This window comes from Galendromus occidentalis, unplaced genomic scaffold (genome assembly GCF_000255335.2).
Source record: "Galendromus occidentalis unplaced genomic scaffold, Mocc_1.1 scf7180000077006, whole genome shotgun sequence".
In the NCBI taxonomy this organism is placed as follows: Eukaryota; Metazoa; Arthropoda; class Arachnida; order Mesostigmata; family Phytoseiidae; genus Galendromus; species Galendromus occidentalis.
The window spans coordinates 154,578-175,619 of NW_003804995.1; the positions used below are offsets into that span (position 1 = coordinate 154,578).

At 50.5% G+C, this 21,042-nt stretch overlaps 1 protein-coding gene across 1 annotated transcript; it reads left to right on the forward strand.

The window, feature by feature from the left end:
* The first annotated feature begins 15,343 nt into the window (after nucleotides 1-15,343).
* Parp1 (Poly-(ADP-ribose) polymerase) lies at nucleotides 15,344-20,292 on the forward strand. The gene is made up of 16 exons (XM_018638433.1): nucleotides 15,344-15,520; nucleotides 15,816-15,922; nucleotides 16,031-16,209; nucleotides 16,311-16,518; nucleotides 16,637-16,840; nucleotides 16,924-17,139; nucleotides 17,264-17,472; nucleotides 17,579-17,718; nucleotides 17,833-17,996; nucleotides 18,115-18,266; nucleotides 18,355-18,536; nucleotides 18,620-18,931; nucleotides 19,045-19,304; nucleotides 19,429-19,568; nucleotides 19,678-19,845; nucleotides 19,940-20,292. The coding sequence occupies exons 1-16, from the start codon at nucleotides 15,404-15,406 to the stop codon at nucleotides 20,116-20,118; spliced, it is 2,937 nt and encodes a 978-aa protein (XP_018493949.1). The 5' UTR covers nucleotides 15,344-15,403; the 3' UTR covers nucleotides 20,119-20,292.
* Nucleotides 20,293-21,042: the final 750 nt, after the last annotated feature.

Here is a 21,042-nt window from a genome sequence, read left to right on the forward strand (position 1 = left end):
TGTTTGAGGCTTCTTCACAGCTCGTGGTTCCGCGGCAGCGTAGGCAAATCCACGAGATTCACAGGGGAGAGCCAGCATACGACTGAATACGATGATAGCACTTTCTGATCGCGGAGCGATTCCTGAGTGTTGTTGAAGAACTCCAACAAATCGACGGGGCTCCAAGTGCTTCTCTCTCGTCTGACTGAGGGCAAATGTTTTCGCAGCTTAAGCGGATTTAGTTTTTCAACTGCGATCTTCGCCATCCACCGACTAAGAGCTGGATGACTCTATCCGACTTCTCCGGATGACATACTTAGGAGGGTCTTATTCAGTGAGCTTGAATTGCGTTCTTCTGGCTTCCGCTATCAGCTTCTGCGGCTAATCTCTAGCTGGGGTGACGATTCTCCAGAAGGATGTTCAACGAAGGGGATCACGGAACTGTAAATCTGAAAGAGTATCTCAGATTTCTACTCTCCGGTAGGATCCACGTTGCTTGATCTCCACGTTGGAGAACAGCGAGGTTTTCACAATTTTCCGTGGCGAGGGAACTGGGCGTAGACTGGGGCATCCTAGGAATTCCCGAGATACCCCTTGCGACACTGCGAGGACGCATCCGCATATGAGGCATCTGTGTGCCTTCTTCTGTCGAGAAGATGGAGCATATACTAACTGACTAGTCGGCGACAAGACTCGCACTGCAAAACTGTGTCGGAGACTCGAAGCTCAACGAATCGTGTTTGGCCACTCACATATTACATGCACCCAAATGGCAACACGCATTTACAACGATTGATCAAAGAGAGCGCGATGAAAAAGCGATCCCCATCAATTATCGGAATGATCGATGATGTTCTGAACTCCCGATCGTCGACCACCGAATCGTCAAGTTCTGTTTGGTGCAGCGAGCGTCCAGTCAAGAATCTTTGGAATGCTCCTCAGCGCCAAGTACAAGTGCACAGAACCTCAACAGAAGGCCTGTCTCACTTCAGAACAACGCGAGATGATAGAAGTAGAAGAGGAAGACCGAACTCGCGTGTCACCTGGCAACCCGCAGAATTTTTTCATACTGTGGCCTTATGCCGCTCTCAATAACGATAAAAGCATCTTTCCAACAAATCCAAACACATGCTCCGTCTTCCGTCGGTCTAGCCCCAAGCCGAGCTTCTATGGTAGGTTTCGGTGGGTCCGTCACGAGTCTGCAAACCAGGTCCGACTTCGCAGGTTTGACTGAGTCGGGTATTTTTGCTTCCGTCTGTCTCGCTCGACGAATGTATTTCCGATCCCTATCTCTGTGGATCGAACGCAGAGGAGCAATCTGTCCGGTAGCCAATTTGAGATTTGTGTGATATTTTATTGCCTGAACTATGTGCGCGTTATCAGCACCGATTATCGGCATTTCTCACACATGGGCTCGAGTTCCTACGAGAGGCTCAAGAAGTCCCCTTGGCGCTAATCCTACGGAAGAGCTGATCGAGAGCTAATCCAACGCAGATAATCGAGAGCCGCTTCACGAAACAGGGTTTCATCCTGGATCTCCTTGTAGATTACTCCGTGCGATAGGAGGACCGTATTTACTCCAAACACGGATTTAGGTTATGCTGCCTGTGACTCCGACACACTTCCTTGGAATGTTGGAATGCGTACAGGCGATGGGGAGACGCTTCGCACACGGAGAGCTGAATGAGAATTCGGCAGTGTGAAGAATCAATAGCCTCCGATGAGCCTCGACGCATGTGTATGGCTGGATAGATGTATGTGAAGGTGTCTGTCTGCGGCCCCAGAAGCAGAAGGAACGAGGTGCCCCTAACTGAACTGTTAGCACCCGAGCGTCTCCCACGATCCATCAGCAAATGTAAATAGCAGCTTCGTAGGATTACAAATCAGCACAAGGTCACGACATGGCGAGACCCATGCAAGCGCCGCCGAAGACGACAAGGTCCCAGGAGATCGATCGCCAGCCCCCGAGCACAACCAACTGAATCAGCTGACGGAGACAATGACGATTCGTGCTCGTTCGACAACCTGACTACCTTATGTCGGCCGCAGGACAGGAGCAAGCGCCATGAGCTCCACGAATGAGCAGACACCCCGAATGCTGACGTGAAAGAAAGAGTCAAGAATATTCTACGACTAGGCTGTTTCATGGAATCAGCTTTCTATGAGTTGCAGCGCTGATCCTGGATTCAATATACATGTAGATGGGCTTACAATTAGTTTCGAGCTCGGTCCAATCTCGTCATGGGATACCGATGGTAACATAATCTTTAAAAGGGTCGAGATTCCCCAGAATGGGCAAGGAGACATTGGACCAGATTGCATAGTTTAGTTTTGAAGCAAACGACGAGCTAGTATGCGAGCGGCGCATTGACCAAAAGCGGAATTCTTCTGTAACCTGACCCGGCGTGAGTTTATCACCGGACGAAAAATTGCCCCAGTGCTCCTCATAAATATCACTTGCTCCGTGTCAGTCCGGCTTTGTGATCGAATAACAATCGTACAATGTTGCATAGTGCATCGATGTGTGCTTCTCTGCGTATGGGTATGTGTGTGTGTGTGTGTCGAAGTCGATCCGTCGGTCCGTGTGTCCAAGTGTGTATCGAATATCTCAATCTGCACACCCAGTCACCACCACGCCCCGAACTCTCAGAGGGAACAGCGCAAGAATCAGACAAGTGTAACTGTCACCGAGCATCGTGAAAAGCGGAAAATCGATGAATTCAAATTTATTTGAATCGAGTAATGCAACAACTTCTCGAAATCCAGAAGGCGGTTTCGTCTTGGATTGTTCCCAATCGAGTCCGGGGCGCGGCCGATCGCTTGATCCGAGGCAACGACGACGACGACGAAGACCTGTCCGACGATCTTGCAACTGAAACGAACCCGAAGACGACTTTTTGTCGCAGGAGCGGTGCACGATTGAGGAAGCAGCATTGCCTTTCATTCTGCGACGAGTCCTCTATCGGAGTTTGCGAGCTCACTGGAGCGGAGCACGGAAGTCAACCCGATAGGCTCGAAACACTCGACTGCATCGGTATACGAGCCATAATATATGTACTACATACAGCTCTGTTGTATGCTTTTCTGAGTGCGAACGAATCATCGGCGACGCGGCCATCAGGAAGCCAGATCGCTAACAAATTGCTTTCTATTGTGTGAGAAAGGAAATCTTAGTTGAGAGCTAAACGCGAAAACATGTTTGCGAGGATTATGAAGAGAAGTTCTCGACTCCGGTATCCGAGAGTTCCTGCCGCCGGTGACAGTGTGGCGTATAATCCTCGGATACAGCTCGGGACGAGACCAACAGAAACACCAAAAGGTGCAGTTCCTACGATCAAGGCGGAGACCGATCCGAGTTGAAACTCCAGAGTCTGGCGCGATGGCGAAGACGATACTATCTGACTGAGCCAAAGTATCATTGAACAACGCACGCCGTCTGGTCGCGGTTAACACCGCTCTATGAATGGAGACGGAAATTGCATTTTGATTGCATTGGTCCGAGGGCGCACCGCAGGGTGTAAGATACGTTCAGTGAGATTCGGAACTTCCCGAGACAGCGGACTCGATCTCATGCTCGCAGCAGTCTCAAGGGCAAAGCGAGAGACTTATCGTGACCGCTCCGCGGACCGTAAACACTGTGTCCAAGCTCGACTCTGATCTCATCATGCTCACAAACGCCCGGACGCTCCGACTACAAGCATGTATGCACAGAATGCGTCCGGCGACTCATGAAGTGAATATGGAGGACACGGAACAAGTTGAGAAAATATGGAATTCGACGAAAAATCCATCCGCCTCGAAGCTAAACCGGTTGCATGCTCGAGACCAGGAGGACTTTGGGGATTTCCGCGCAGAAGTTTTGGACCAAATGTGCGTCCAAACAACTGTTTTGATGCCTCGAACCGGTTCTATGGGAACCCCGAACCGTTTTTCTCTTGTGGGACATCTTGCTAATTTGCTGATTTTTTAGCCTTTAAAGTAACACCGTGTAGTTTGAACGAGACTGGTCTTTTCAAAACGATTTCTCATTGTAGGTTAATCTTGTGAGTCTGCCTGAGTTCGAATCTTGAGCGCGCGGTGGATCCTTGGGCCTTAGCTCCAGGCATACAGTAAAAAGTTCCAAGAATCTACGAGGATCATCGGCCACGAAACGATGATGGAATGATGGGGTTGAATAAAGATCCCCGCAACGAAGTTCCCCGCTCGTCAATCCCGCGGCTATAATTCCAGGGAACTACCTACTCATTTCTCCCAGGATCCGAAGTCTCAGGATCGAGAATTGCTGCGATCAGAGAGTGGAAGCTCCCCGGAATACAGGAATCATTTTGATCCGGCTGGAGTTTCCTGAATTCTCCTGCCACCGAAGGGATGCCGCGACAAACTCGAATGAGCCAACCTGAAATGCCACTAATGAAGTTTCCTTTGGCCATATGTCGAGATCAAAATCGAGATGCCAAGCGAAGTGACTGCATCGCTGGCTTCCCTGCAGTTCAACTAGTATCTGCACATCACGGCTTTGAACTGGTTTGTTTCAGGAAGTCCGTTGACTAACGGTCGTTGTCGTCCGTCTGTCTAGCCGCTCGTTGGTCTCCTGAAGAGATCCGTTATAGGGCAAGCTCGGAGGAGAGGACTGTCCTGGGACGAGCTCACACCGCATGCAGACTGTCTGGACATATTCTTCCCTCGTATGGGGCGGATTCCTTAAACTCTCTTTCTATCAGTCCTGCCTACAGCCGGAGGGAGAACGCGGTGCCTACGAACCTGTTCTTACCTGCGCGAGTAGAATGTTACGGTGGGTTATTCTAGTTGGCTTTATCGGAACTGGTATTCGGAAATCCCTTGAGAAAATTTCGCCTCGTGTTTGTGTCAGATGCCGCCCGATCCGTATAGCGGCTTAAGCCCGCGAGATGCACCTCCATGTTGTTGAAAGTATCTAGTGGTCGAAAAACAAAGTGTTGGTGTCGACCGAACGAGCCGAATGCACCGCGGATAGTGGCGGTCATTTTTTCGCCTAAAACACGGTCGAGTTTCAGAGAGGAATCGTTAGCTCGGGTTTTCCGTAAACAAAACAGGTTTCGAGCTCAGTCGAAGACAAGTTGTTCCCAGCCAGGCTGCCAGAACCTGAACACAAATTATCATTGCGCTTCTCATGCAGCCGCTCGAGGAAGCCACTGCGCGTATAGATGCTCCCACCAACGGTTAGACGGGCTAATCTCATTTGCGAGATCCAATCGCAGAGGTCGCGCGGGAACCGGCCATTGGTCTGCGTCGTGGTCCACCACGAGAGATTAGAGCAGAGTTATTAAATATTTCTACGAATTTCCGCTTTTTCTGAATTGTATTGTCCGCGAACGAAGGCAGCGCTTAATCATCACAGAGCTCCCGCGAGCGAGGAAGAGCAGTTTTTTCGTGGCTCCGGCCAATCCTTTGACACTAATACTCTTCTAATAGAGACGGCTAATCCGGCTATGCAACGTCTCTTTCCAGGAGGAGAAATCAAGCTTGCGAAACATCCAATCGAACATCACGATGGAATTTTGTCGGTGGCACAGTGAAGGGTACTTGGGAGCTCCCGCAGGTCCATATCAAAGGTTTCCTGCGCGTGAGCTATGCTCAGGGGAGGCCGGTCGACTTCACATTTCTTTCTTCAATGAGCTCGGGTGAGAATCCCGGTGAGAGACGATCTTTCGGAGAGTATCTTTTTGAAATCATGTTCCATCATGTTTATTCATAATTGACTTCGCCCATCTCGGTGCACTTCGTGCAATGTCGTGAAGTACGCGGGTTCCCATGGTCGCAGAACGAAACAGGTTGTTGGAGGATCAACAGTCCGCCTATATGAGCGAAAAAAAAACTTACAAAAATCCGATTCCACAGTACTCTCTCGAGCAGCTTGCCGCCGCAGTGCAATGGGAACCAGGGGTCTTGGCTCTTTAGGAGGATGAAACTCGCTGTAGACGCGCAAGTTTCGCCCGAAGCCACGAAAGCAAATTAATAGCTTTTCAAGAGGGTCTTCGCCATCCGTCGACAAGTACAATCAAAACACCTCGCTCAGACTTGATCATGGGCAGTGTCCTTCAGGTTCGTGCGGCTGTGGTCGGCAGGCTCTGACAATATTGCCGCTTCGCTCGTACTTAGGATGGAGTCGTTCAGAAGGAGTGGAATAACGCGGTTTTTGGCGGAGAAGTCAATTCTTGCGAGAATCGAGCCGACGCGACGGCGTACCCATATGCGGGAGAAGCTCTAGATGATAATAACAAGAAACATCCATCGTGGGTTACCCATCCGGTTTTCTGCTTGATTTCGCGGAGGGACCCAATCATTGCCCGACGGTGTACACGTACAATCAGCGAAGTTGCTCGGCGCCGACAGATGCCGCAGAATTAACACTCTTGACTCTGATGGGGCAATGTGGCCAACGCAGCGGCTGCCAGGTGCCCTTGTTTCTTGAAGCAGTATGCCGATTTGAACTCACGAGCATTCTCACGAACCCTTTGCCGAGTCCGGACGGCCTCAGCTTCACTAGCGGCTGGCCTGGGTGCCTGCCCGACTGTCGACCTGGTCGAAGCGGCCGGTCGTCGAGCAGCCTCCGAAATCGATTCTCATGGAGCCGCCGAATTTCATAGCAGGTGGAGCTGGATCATGTTTTTGGCGATCTGGTGGTTTTTCCTTTCGAATGGATTCGAAAGATCACACTTAAGACGGGACCTTTTTGTACGTTTCAGCTATCAGGTCATGAGAAAGCGAGACACGATCACTCAAATGGATTATTGTCTACCGATACTCATGCATACGCCATGTACACACAAGCGTCCTCTTGACAGACGCTCAGCAGCACCTAGGTGTGAGAGTAGTGAGAATTTCGCTAATATTGAAGACAAGGCGCGTCACATGATGATCAAGTCGTTCCTCATAGTGGCGTCGTATCTCGCTCAGGAATACCGAATGAAACTTCGATAAGCGGAAAGCTTCGAGAGCTCAGATCTCCCAGCGAGCTCGTACCGAGTCCGTTTAGCTTCTACCGAGAATCACTAGAATTTCTCGGTGCCAGATTCCTCTGAAGTAAAAGGGTTTTTTGCCGCGGGAAGGACCCGCGCTCTATCAGCTGCGAAAATCGATCAGAGACGAGTGTTGTCTAAAGTTTTGGGGTAATTATTTTTTTATGGTGTGTTTAGCGGGCATCAAGGCAAGTTGGTCGAGAGCAAAGTAAGCGCCCCGGGTGTCGTTTTCGGGACTGCTGGTGCGTTCACTGCATCTCATGGGAAAACAGAAGCGCTCGCCACAACAAACAAAGCCACTGACTCGATGATCAGGGGCCATAGCACCGTGAGATCGCTCTACTGAATAGCGTTCCGTTCGTTCGAGCCATTCATCTCCTCGGTACGATCCTGAGTCAGGACTTGATCTCGTCTCAGGGAGCGAGTCGATATCGCAAAATTCGTACCCGAAAATCACTCGGAAAGTACAAGTGTCCCCCCCAGGAGTTCTCAAATGTCGGGAACGGTCGGCAGTATGCGGCCTTCACCGATACGTGGAGATTTCACAAGCTCGAATACTTGTCAATCATAAGTTCAGTGCTGACTTTGGGACTGTATGTGTTTCGTAATGTCGAGAGAACTCCATGGAATTTTCATGTGAACTCGAACCGGTGCGCATGTTTATGCAAATATAAGCAACGACGGAGGCGTGATTGATCGCATCATTTCGAAATTTCGCCATCCTCGACGTTTTTATGGAGGCTTGCGAGGAGTTCTTTTGTCTATGAGGCTATTGCCACTTCACCATCGGGGCTTAACGGCTCTTTACCACGCTCGGGATCTTGCAATCACTCTCCGTAATAGGCTCAATCTAATGATGAGAGTCGTAAAGAGCACAAATTTTTAGCGAGAGCTCCCCCTACCCCAATCAACGGTAAGTGAATTTCGCCTCCCAAGACTGCTCAGCTTGCTGTACTGACCGTTGAAAGAGCCCGCGATGGGATCGCCGAAAGAAAGAAAAAAAATAGGGTCGTTGCGCAGTCAGATCGATCCATAGAGGAATCAGGTCCAAGGACCTCCGCGTAGGTAGTTGAGTTACAGATCACGAGATGCTGTATACGATGGCGGACTACATGGGCGCCAGGGACGAGCCGGCCTCGGATTTCCGTTGTTCGACTCATGGCGCGTTGGCCGTTCATACTATCACGCAGCGAAGATGAATCTGTTGTTCGTGAAGTCAGATCATCCTTGAGATTGGGCTGTGATCTTCCGCCATGTCTGTTAAATGATCGATCTGAACTAAATTCCTCCATAGCATCACTGCACAACGTCGAGAGACACCCAGCGAATCCCAGAGACGCATATCGATCGAACAGATGTTTTTATGGAATCTTCCAACTTGACTGATATTCTCCCCTCAACTGGTTCGTGGAGGCATGAACCGAAGTGATCTCGTGCAGGAATTCAATCTCTCGTTCCGATGGGAACCAGATTGGAAATTCTGACGAAATTCCAACGTTGCTCCAAGCATTTCCCCGATCTCTTACCGCCCATCTCGGTCGGAGGTGAAGTACTTTCACCTCTGATTCTCACCCCGATCCTTCAGACGTATCTGACACTTTTACTACGATAGCGGTTCGATTGAAGTGGATCATCATGTTAGCATCAGAGCTACACAGATCGCGAGTTCTTCAGTCACCTGTTAGAATTGTTTCGGAGGGCGTGACTGTGGCTTCGATTGGTCCACCCCCTTGTCTTCGGAAGCTGCTCTTCTATTCAGACTTCGGATATCGTAAATCACAAGCCAGTAGCGGGCATAGCGAGAGGTAAAAAGCAGCAGCAGCAGCAGCAGCACAAGTGCGTTATATTGGATTGGAGCTCAAGAATAGATCGAAATGCAATGGTTCGATTAATTTACAGCCCGTGGTCGACTGGCTGGCCGCCCGATCGGCCAGTCCGCCAACAGCCCTCTACGAGCGAACCTCTTAATCTGTGTGATGAGTTTATTGGCCATCGCCGGTTCATGGAACCCAGATGTCCTCGGAGAGACGTTGACCGATCTGAGGATTGGAGCTGGATTAAACATCGAAAAATCCACACGACGGAATTCTCGGCTGTCTCCGGCATGCTCCTCACAGAGCCCGACTACATGCAACCGAATGATGGAACATGGCTCAACCTGCTGTGTGCACCACGACACCATATGGAATTCGCTGAAGGGTTGCTTTGTGGGCCTTGGACCTTACGGAGTTCCGACATAGGCATGGACTTCCGAACACGAACGGAATTCGGCTCCGATGCCAGGATAAGCAGAGGACTCATCGGAGGACGAACCTTAGGCACGCCTCGGAGGGGAATCATAACTTACGAATTATCGGGACTGTGGCGACAGCAGAATCAGTGATCCGGGCAGAAGTATTCCATTGAGAGAACGCGGCAGAAGCCAAAGCATTCGGATCAGGAGTGCGAAAGCTGTATTTTAGATGACCACATCCTGTCTCGGCAGGTTTGCAGTATGCGACCGGCATCGCGCTGGACTCAACCTGTCCGTGATCAATAGCAGAATCTAATTCGCCACATCGTTGACAGCGTCGCCCTCATAAAGTTGTTGGACGAGCGTAAAGGTTAGCATTCGAAAGCAGTCAGAAAGGCGGTGAAGCAACTGCTGGTACCCTTCGCGGTCTCCCTCTGCCTTGCGAAACATCAGACGCGAGTCCACCACGAAATAGAATTCGACCGCAAATCTCTGAAGTTAACCGCCGTTCTGTGTGGAATGAAGAGCTCAGCCGACCCTGGATTATAAGCGCTGGTAGACGGATCCATATGATTTTACCCGCCGTGCTGCAGGAATCGGAGTCTCGCTCCTATCGAGACTCCGAACGATATGACATCGATGTCATGTCAATCATTATTGTCGTCGGATCCCGATCCAGCCTATGGCTCATACGGGAAGCTCTATTCATCCGACGGTTCCCGAATCCTCGAGAGATGATTCCGGTGCCAATGGAGCGGAGCGAGTTCCTCGAGGTTTTCGAGCTCCATTCTTGAGTCGAAATTTACAACCCTGGTCGTCCCTGTGAGGCATTTGAAGAATTTAGCCAGTGAGCCGAAAGTCTCGAATGCTCAAAGCAGAATTTTACGCCTTTTACGAACAGTGTTCCTGTGACGGAGGAACAATACTACTCCCGCAAGCGCGGCCTTACGAAGGGCATACGTTTTTAACGACCCGACCGTCGTCACTGTCGTGCAAAGTGGACGCAACCGAGCGAGGCAACAGACAAACCGACTCGTCTTCGACGAGTGGGAACAAACTCGTAAAGGCCTCAGAGCAGGTTGCCATGTTGCTGTATCTTTAATCTGCTGCGCGCTCAGATACAGAAAAAAGCACACAGAACCTTCGCCTGAGGCAATAAAACCGCTCCAATGTGTGCAACAGGTTTGTTCTCAACGGCCCAAAATGACACACACTCACTCAGGCAAAGTAGGTTTCTGAAAAATGCACTGCCGAAGTCGAGTTGCCTAATTTTAGCGGCGAACCCGAGTTCGATAGTTCAACAAACGGTTTCGGCGCTCCTTGCGACGTCGGTCGCATCGACCGTTGTGGACTATACGACACCTAGATTCGGGCTTCAGCCTGCTCTTGTCATCTTGGAACTGTCCCGGATCATCACTCTGGTTATCGGGGAATCAAAAAGGGGTCACTTCCTCTCCGATAGTTCTCGAGTCTTTGATTCGAGGCGTATGCCCGAATCCTTGCATCAATGATGAGAGGACATCCTGGAACTCCTCGAGATCTCGGCCGAAGGAAAGCTTGAACTCGAGCCTGAGTTCCGCATTTGAAGATATCCCAAGCGGGAGAGCGTCTCGGTGGGCTATCTATGAGCTACTATCTAAAGGCCTCATCGCGGCTAATGAGGAATCCTCGCCGATCGAAATCCGCCTATCTCGACAGACGACGATTTGAGGTCTCTGCCGAAGTTCTCGAGCGGTTAGAGGAAGTTGCTCCAGAGTCTCATCTTGTCCTTCGGATGTCATGGAGCATGTTTCCGACTCGTTCGATCGTCTGAGCCGATTCACTTTGATTTGTGAGCTACAGGTGCAAACAGGAGCCTCCGGCATTTCTCTATGTTTACTCGGATACCTGTTCTGCACGCCAGACGAATCAAGCAACTCAGAACCAACAATCTCAGTCGAACGCGAGACTTCATTTCGCTGCTCGAGTTTCAACTCCCTGACGGCGACAACAGCAGACAGAATAGAGAGAGATTTTTCGTCGAGTTTATCCAACAATGTTGACGGGGTTTAAATGCCCACCGAGGAATTCGGGTCCGGCACAAAAACTCCACGGGATGAAAAAATTGGTTCATCGCGGCTTCCAGATCGGCCCTCGATGGGACGGACGGCGTGGCGCCCAGGTGAATGCCTAAAAAGACTCTGTCGGAACTGGTTCGATTCAACATTCTGTCGAAAACATGGAGCGGAAACCCCGTGCATAGAAAAAGAATCTCAAACCTCCCGGGATGATACTGTCGGAGCCGCCATATCCGGAGCTACTTGCAGAGGAGGTCACAATCCATTGTGGCCATAGAATATTCAGATTGCCCAGTAGTCCTGGAAAACTATGCATTGGTAAGCCAAGCTCAATTTGCGTCTCAACAGCGGAGTGCGCGCCGCGACGAGTTGCTTCTAACTTTCCTCTCTCGAGAAGAATGTGCTTTCTACTCCTCATAGAACTTCTCTGGCTGGGGGTTTTCTTCGAGGCACGCGGGCATTTAACCAAATATGCCTACAGAGCATACAAGCAACAACGCCGATCTACCGACCGACCGACAGAGCGGCCGGTCGACGGACAGGCCTCCTTTCTTCGGTCTTCTACATACACACACTAAGTCTCGCACACATACACAATTTCTCTCCCATCATTGAAATGTGCCCGCCAAACGGGTTGCACTTGCCGGTATGCAAACTATGCGCGGGACAGGTAGATTCCTGTGGAGTTTGACATGCGGCTGTACAATGGCCGAGTATCTGGGTAATGCATCCGGTGCTGGTGGGCTTGGCCACTCTAACTCCTCAAACAGCTGCTGCAGAAGCTACTATCCTCGGACAGACGTGAAACTGCCGACTATGTAGACCTCTGGGCACCAGGACTCATCGCGCAGTGCACACTTCGGCCGACATGTTCGACTGTTGTGAGTCATCGCGGAGTCTTTGTGCGACCGTCCCGAAAGAAAGGAATATCGGATTAGAAAAGCGCTCGGGCAGGGAGGCACAATACGCTTTCACCATTCCTCAATGAGTTGTTCGATCTCCTTTCGAATCGAAGTCGAATCATCTTCCCGCGTGTAGGGTTCCGACCCAAATCGTTCGGTCATTGTTGCCGGCTTTCGAGAGGAATGAACATCCGCAAACAAGCAGGTTTCCGATTGATTCCATCCTTGTCATCGAGGAATATTCGACCAGGGCTATCGAGAAGGCCGCAGGGAGATACGAGAAAATGTTCACCGAGGATTTCCGGGCAGTGGCACAGAGCCCCTACCACCCCTTGAATCTGCCGCGGAACCCCTCGCGGAGCCTCTGGCGGACTGAATGTAGACGGTGGAATGAGGCCCTAGCTATCGGAAAACGCCTCCAATCACAAGTTGCTCTGGAGATCCGACATTTTTTGAGCAGCTGCATGATAGGTACTCCTTCCAGACTTATTTTACTACTAATACTTCTCAATGAAGATTCCCTTCGATACGACGGGTGGATCTGGCATCCGGGCAAAAACTCAGCGGAGTTTGGAGTCTTTCCTCACACTTGTAGCCTAATGTCTGGTTCGGAATCTAAACGGTCCCGATACTTGTTCTTGGTCGCAATGTAGATCGAAAATCCCCGCTCGCAGAAATACGTGCTCACAAAGAGTACGACTGAGCTCAGCCTCGGTTGTGTAGTCGAGCCCGCCAAATATTGCTTCAGCACACAACTAAACAATCGCATCCCATGCACTCTCAGGTCGATGGCTGGCGCTATTAAAATCCACTGCACGGGCTGCCGTGCTCCACCGAGTCTTGTTCGCGCGGGTTTCGAGGTGGGAAACTTATGTATTTCTGAGAATGAACCCGGAGACGTCGTATAGATATTCCTAAGCAAGAGAGGAGCTAGGAAGCCCCCTGTCAGAGCCGCAGAAAACGCTCGGCGGAACCCCAGGGCTTCTTTGTCGGATCTACGCGGAGCCCCAAAAAAGCCCGCGGAACCTAGGGGACTTGCGTTCCATAGGGTGCACAGAGGCGACCCTACCGGGCCGGACCCTCGCCGAGTCCTGCATGAGATGTCGAGGATTTCCCCGAGCTTTCAAGCGACGACTATCTCGCAGGATATGTGGACTCGATACGGTCGCCCTCAGAAACCAGTGGCCTCTACGGCGCCGATTTCTCCGATTCGCATCTCGTACTCGACCGTCGAGGCTCGGTACTGGCTCTTGCTCTCGGGCGGTACCGAACGAAGACAGAGAGAAATATGAGGTCTCTCGTTTCAACACCTTCGGTGCTGGTACGACGTGCTTGTTGAATAGAAACTAAATTGAACTAAATTGGGCGTTGGCTCAAATACCCGTGACGCGACTCCCGAGAACACAGACGCGAAAACCTGTCCTATGTAGTTTGTTGACCGCCTCTGTCGGCCATGTGCACTGGTTTCGCATTCCAATGGAACTTTTTAGAAATTTTTCTGCAGTCCTGTTTTTTGCCAGTCCGAATGCGGGTCTCCAATGCGTACTCATCGAGATCCAGGCACCGATCAGACAGAATGTGCTTGTTCTGCTTATCTGTTCATCTTCAGCTACGAATTTCTCATTTCCTGCTCGATAGTCTTCGCGAGCTTCTGAATAGAGAGCTTGGTCGGTGGCGGAGCCGTCCATGCTCTTTAGGGTTCGCAGATACATTTGATCGGACGAGCTGAAAGACTCCGAAGTTTGATTCCCGAATTCGTTTGTCGGTCGAATCGAGGAGGGCGGACCAAGTGAAGAGCTTCTGCGTGATTGCACTTTCATATCGAAGGATGCCAATTAAACTCGGATCGACGATTCCCACTAACTGCTGCGCGGTGCTCGGTTGATTTCAACAATGCTCGGAGCCAGTCAATGAGCTCACAATGCACTGCCGATGCATTGACGGATGAGACCGGTGTCACTCAGTATTTGATTGTGGTGAGAAATTTGAGAGATTCATGATGGAGTGACTTCTTGTATGCTCTTGTTTGAGACTCTCCTCGGGTAGACTTTCCGTGAAGCTACGCCAAACGGCAAGAATGCCATCTCGGCCAGATCTTCAGACATCCGAAGTATCTGACGCATGATGAATGACATGTGCTCAAGGCATCCGAGACATGGAAACCATCGGACAAGTGCTTGATAGGAATGCATTCTGTCCGAAACGCTCTCGCCCCACTTCCCTGTGACTTGGATAGGCTGTGAAGTTCCCGATTTCACATTGACGAACTTTCATTGCTGCGCTCCGATCCGATCCGAGGCTCAAACCCAGTCGTGTGAGCTCGTGGAGAACTTCCGCGGGCAGTATTGAAAATTAAGTCTCGGAGGCACAACAGGAATCGTTGTGACCCCGCTGCTCGAGTGAGGAGCCTCCATCCTTGGAGAGATCTCCACGCGGTCGCACGACGCGACGAATCGCGCCGAGATCTCTACGAGAGTTGCCGGGAAGGTCTGCGCGAGCTCCCGTCAGGGGCTCTCTCGAGGTCTCCGTCAAAGGACTCCGATCCCGACGGTCACAAGTTATGCAGACCCTTTGACATTGGTCAACTTAAGTGAAACCATATCGATTCCAGCAACGGAGGAGCACCAAGGCATCGTATCTTGCGAAGGGGAGAGATACTGTCAAAGCGAAGTACGCCATCTGACGCCAAGCTTCCAAAATAGTTCTTGCAATCCGATATCAGTATCGAGGTAATTTCCTCTAGTTCCGATCCGATTTATGCGATTGTTTGCACCGCCACGCTCGGACTCGTTCATTTTTTTTTTCATTCCGTCAGTTCATTCCCCCTCATCCTTCGAATCAGCCTCAATGCGAAGGATCTCCGACGTCATCGATCGTAATCATCGTTCTAGCCAATCGAGACACTTCACTTGCGTTCGGATCAGGAGTCAGGGGACAGCCCTCCGCGGTCTGTCCGATGGGGATCGCGGGCACTCCCGGAACGTGGGAACTCGTCAGGATGCAATCGAGGATCCAGACGGAATCCGTATGCAATAGACGTTGTCCGAGTCTTCCCTCCCGTCCCCTCTGTCCCCGAGCTCCCGAAGGAGCACACCGGCGGGTTTCGAAATTCGGCGCCAATTCCCTCGCCGCGCGCCAAACTCATCTCTCTAGCGAAGAAGAAATCAACAAGCCGGAACTTGTGTCGGATTCCAGCCTTGACTTGATTTCACCCATATAAATCAAGGCAGATCAATGGCTGAGGTAGATTTGCCATTCAAGGTGGACTATGCCAAATCTGGCAGGGCGTCGTGCAGAAGCTGCAAATCCCCAATCTCAAAAGATGATCTGCGCCTTGCCTCAGTGGTCCAGGTTTGTGTATTTCATAACACAGCTATCCGATGACTTAGGCGAAGCTTCCCCGTTTTCCCGGGACAGCTCTATCTCATTCTTCTTGATCGTCCCATCTTTTGAACGAGATCGATGAATCCCGGATTCCTCCGATGTGTATCTTGAACCCGTCTGATCCCCTAGACGACACCCTATCCGTAGCAGGAGTGTTGGCATTTCATTGGATTCCTCATGGAATTCTCTTGTGGCTTCTGGATGAGTTTCTCGGTGTCTGAAAGGCTATGGGAGCTCTAATAGGTCGAGTTCCCGCTTACAGTCATCGTCGTTCGATGGAAAAATGACGAAATGGTTTCATTTTGCCTGTTTCTTCTTGAAAAACAAGCCGAGGTCCACAGGTGATATCGATGGCTTCTCCAACATCAAGTAGGTCTAGACGTCATGTCGAGAAGCTCATTGCAAGGAGGTGCTCCATGAATCATTCCCGGGAGGAATATACTTGACGGAACTCGAAACTCACGAATTTCCCCGCAGATATGATGATCAAAAACGTATCGAGAAGAAAGTCGGCTCAGGCGGTGGCACAGCTGACCTCGTCGGCAGAAAATCTGTCTCCGCCAAAGAGAAGAAAAATGCTACCCTTGAATATTCGGTGGAGTACGCTAAAACCAGCAGATCAACTTGTCGTGGCTGCGACATGCTCATCGCCAAGGGTTGGTTTCGTCAAGCCTCCCCGTGTTGGCGAAGAAATATGGGGATAGGGAGGGAAGAGCTCGTTTTGCGAGGACAGTGAACCATGATTGGACCGTTCCAGATCAAGTGAGGATATCCAAGATGGTGTATGATTCAGAAAGAGCTTTGGCCTACGGTCCCTACCCTGGATGGTATCACGTGGAGTGTTTCATCGCCAATCGAGAACAGCTGCAGTGGTTCCTCCCCGCTCAAGACCTGCCTGGTTACAAGTCCCTCGGAATAGAGGAGCAGAAAATGTTGAAAGAAAAAATTCCCAAACTCGCACCCGTGTGAGCACTACTCCGATAGCGAATCAAATTAGCTTAAGCCATATCGAATGGCAAAGTCTCGAGACCAATACCATTCGAGTTTGCGCCTTCGTCATGAATAATATTCTTATCCCGGCAGGAAGAGATCGGCTGAGGAAGAAAACTCCGAGCCTGCGGCGAAGAAGAAGAAAACCGAGGATGACTCCGCCCTGAAAAAGCAGAGCGACCGACTATTCCAAATGCAGAAGAAGCTCGAAACCGAAATGACCAAGCGGCAGCTCATTGAAATCTTCGAGTACAATCATCTTCACGTGCCATCTGGAATCAGCCGATTGGTCGAATGGTGAGTCCGACATATGTATATTCGTATTCCGATCGACTTCGCGCGATCTATCGAGCGGAGGAGCTGAGCCGAACTCTACGCAGGCTGGCAGATGCGATCATCTTCGGCGTGTGCGATCCCTGTCCCGAATGCAAAGAAAAAGCTCTCCGATTCAAGAACAACGTTTATAAGTGTTACGGGGACTTTTCGGAATTCACTTCATGTGAATACACCACGACAGATCCTAAAAGATCCAAACTCAAGGTCCCTAAAGAGTTCCTGCAGGCTTTTCCGTTCCTCAAGGGGAGCGTAGGGAAGAGGTGAGTTGGCCGTGATCTCCAGATTGAGGAGTAGTAACCCTCCGTCGCCGATGGCTCCGACTTCAAGCCGGCACGGATTCCGTTCTCGCAGATTCTCTAGCGTCTCTTTGGAAATCCCCCTCAGAATTATTCCCGTGAATGCCGCCAAACCCACGGTCACTCCGAAGTCGGAACCGAGGCAGTCACTGACGCAAAAATCTCTCGCCGGTTGTGAGATCGTAATTGAAGCTACGGAGCAAGATTATGAGGTTGTGCGGGCGAAAGTTCTGAGCTTCGGAGGCAAAGTCGTGAAGCAGGTGACAGACAACACCTTCTGCGTGATTTCGAAGCAAGGTGAGAGTAAATCTCTCGGTCCCATGTCGTATATGCTCTCGGAGTATCGAAGTCGCTATCGATCTGTTGGAGGAGGCGCTCCGAGAAAAATAATTTCGTCCTCCAGAGAATGTTGACCGACTGTCAACGAAAGTGAAACGTGCGCAGAAACTCGACGTCTTCGTCGTATCTGAAGATTTCTTGGAGAAGTGCCGGAATGGTTCCGTCGATCTCAGACCGCACAAACTGGCTGATTGGGGTGACGAGGCAAGTTTCGTGATGGCACGGGGAAGATGGCTAGGAATGAGCTCATCTAGAGAGAGCAGGAGAGGGCATAGTTTAGCATGTATGTCATCCCTGAATTTCATCTCGTGGTTTCAGGCTCGACTCGCGAAGCTCTTGGCAGAAGCTCAGAAAGCAGCATCAGAGCTGACATCGAAATCGGGGAAATCGATGTTCTCGAAGAGCGGCGAGTCCACGATGAAAGTCAAGATGAATGGCTTAGCAGCGGTCGATCCAGATTCCGGCCTGGATGGCATCGCCAAGTAAGAACCCATATAGTACCCGATAGTATTCCTCCTCGATGGCGAGGTTCTGGATCCCGAAGTGCGTTCTTTCGATTCGAGTCGACGCAACGGAAATCAAACCTCATTCACATTTTAGGGTTTATCAGCGAAACAAGGACGTGTACAGTTGCGTTCTCGGTCTCGCAGACGTCTCAAGAGGAACGAACTCCTATTATAAAATCCAGCTGCTGGAGTCCAGAGGGACCTACTTCGTTTTCCGAGCATGGGGTCGAATTGGGACAACTATCGGTTAGTTGATTGGACAGAGGCCCGAAAAGAACTCCTATTCCAGCAAATTTCCGCAGACAAGGAGTGCTCCAACATATCAATTCCGCAGGTGGTAATAAACTCCAGGAGCACGGTACGCTACAAGATGCGCTCCTGGACTTCAAAGCTGTCTTCTTGGACAAAACTGGGAATGATTGGGAGTCGAGGAAGAGCTTTGTCAAGAAAGCGAAGTATTTCGACATCATTGAAATGGATTTCATGCAAGACCAAAGTGCAGCGGATACGAAACAGGTTCGTGTGTTGGGTCCATCTACGCGTATCCACCAAAACTGAAACTCAATCCGCAGATTCATGACTCTCTGCCTCCGCTTCAGATTTTGGCGACGAGCTCCGACTCAAAACTGCCGCTCCCAGTACAAGAGCTGATTTGTATTTTATTCGACGTAAATGTCATGAATCAGCAAATGAGGGAATTCGAGATAGATCTCCAGAAGATGCCCCTCGGGAAAATCTCGAAGGATCAAATAAGCAAAGCGTTCAAAGTTCTTACGGAATTACAAGCCTTGATCGACACCAAAGCGTCCCGGGTCCGATTCCTCGACGCCTCCAACAGGTTTTTCACCATAATTCCGCATGACTTCGGCATGAATGCCCCACCGCTTCTCGATGACCTCAAGACGATCAAGGTGAGTCTGGCTTCTTGTTCCGAGACTCCTGATGGGTGCGTTGGTGCACTCAAGCTCAAGTCACTCTTCCCAGAGATCTCGTCAATTCTCACGACTCTGATGATGAATTGCAGGAGAAAGTCGATATGCTAGATTCATTGGGCGAGATGGAGCTCACAATGAAGATGCTCAAACAAGAAAAGAACTCAACCGCGCTGCCCGTGGACCATCATTACGCGCAGCTGAAGGCCGATATCCAAGTTCTACCAAGAGATGGAGCCGCTTTCGGCATACTACAGAAATACGTCACCACCACGCATGCCGACACTCACGCTGCGTACGATCTCGAAATCCTCGACGTGTTCACCGTGGCGAGAGAGGGAGAAGCTCAGAGGTAATATCGAACTCTCGAACAATGGTCATCGAGGGAGCTCACTCGCCAGGACCCAGACAAGCGATTTCGAGCGTGTAGTATGATCAGCTTGGGAAAAATATATAAGATGTATTTTTCTCCCTAGATATAAACCATTCAAACGTCTTCATAACCGGAAGCTTCTATGGCACGGTTCCCGTCTGTCGAACTTCGCTGGAATTATATCTCAGGGCCTCCGCATTGCTCCTCCTGAAGCCCCAGTCACCGGATACATGTTTGGAAAAGGTGACTTCATCAGATCCCTTCGGGAGGATACCGTGTTTCTCGATCCGGTTCTACGGAATGAGGGGAAAGATGCTATGAGAGCCTAATTCACCATGATTCGTATCCGCAGGAATCTACTTCGCCGACATGGTTTCGAAGTCGGCAAACTACTGCTGCACAACAGCCGCGAATCCGGTCGGTTTGCTGCTGCTCTGCGAAGTAGCCTTGGGGGACATGCATGAATTAACAAAAGCCAATCACATCACGAAGCTTCCCGACAAAAAGCATTCCGTGAAGGGTACGTAGCCGCGAGACGGCATCAGTGTCGGCTCCTGCGAGAAGACGAGACTTCCGCCTCCTCAGTCACCACAGCTACGATGTCCTTCTTCCAGGTATCGGAAAAACACAGCCGAAAAACGAGGAGAAACTGGAAGGCTCTATTGTCCCAATGGGACCAGCAGAAAAATGTGATGTCGATACGACTCTCTTATACAACGAGTACATCGTCTACGATGTCGCTCAAGTTCACGTCAAATATCTCATGAAGGTCAATTTCAAATTCAAGTATTGAGTGCTGTCGTAGATGCTGGCGACACGTTCGGAAACTTGAGCTACGCATCGGATTCATCGTCTCTCGCGGAAGCGGTCGTCGACACGCGGTTCCCTAGTTTTACAACCTCGTCATTGAAATCGTGTCGATCACCGTGCGCGTACCCGCATATCCGATTCCACCCGTTCCTAGTGTCGAAAACCTGTTTTTAACTGGAGTTTGTGAGCACACACATTAAATAAAGTTCAAGTCGAGCGCCAAACCTGAGACTTGTCTCGACAGTATGGGGGAAGAGGATTGGAATCTTTCATTGTGGGTCTCATAAGTCTCCCGGAGGAGCGACAAATCGTCGCTCCTTCTCAATGGACCTCTCGGTTTCCGTGGCGCTAACCAGAGAGCCTCCCACTCGGCGATTCCCCGATTTGAGCTCCAGGAAGTACCGTGGAGCCAACTCTCTTTTCTTCCTGAGCAAGGACGAATTCTCCAATCTTCATTGGGCTGATGCAGATCACGGAGGGATGATCAAACAAGCAGGAGAAAGCTCGACAGAACATTCCGGGTATATTCCGAGGCGCACCTAAGCGAAACACGAATGGGAGCCCTGCTATCGAATGTCTTTTCTGTTTGCGAAAATGAAGTCAAGGATAGACGTGATTCTGAGCGTTCCCCGCTGAGTCCCACTGGGTGCCGTTTGTCGAGCGAACAAAATCAACCCTAGGTTGGGTAGACCTCATTCTCGAGCTAGTCAGGCATCGTGTTCACATCAGGCCCCCGTCCCGATGATTCAGAGGTGAATAACTCGAAGCGGAGGACTCGGATCCAGAGAACAGAGATGCTCTGAGGACCCAACAGGTCAGTACGGAGCTAGTTTATTGGGAGATCCTTGTCAGGGGCCTTACGCTCCTCATTCATTCCATGTTTTCGATTCCCGCTCATGTCCCAGCT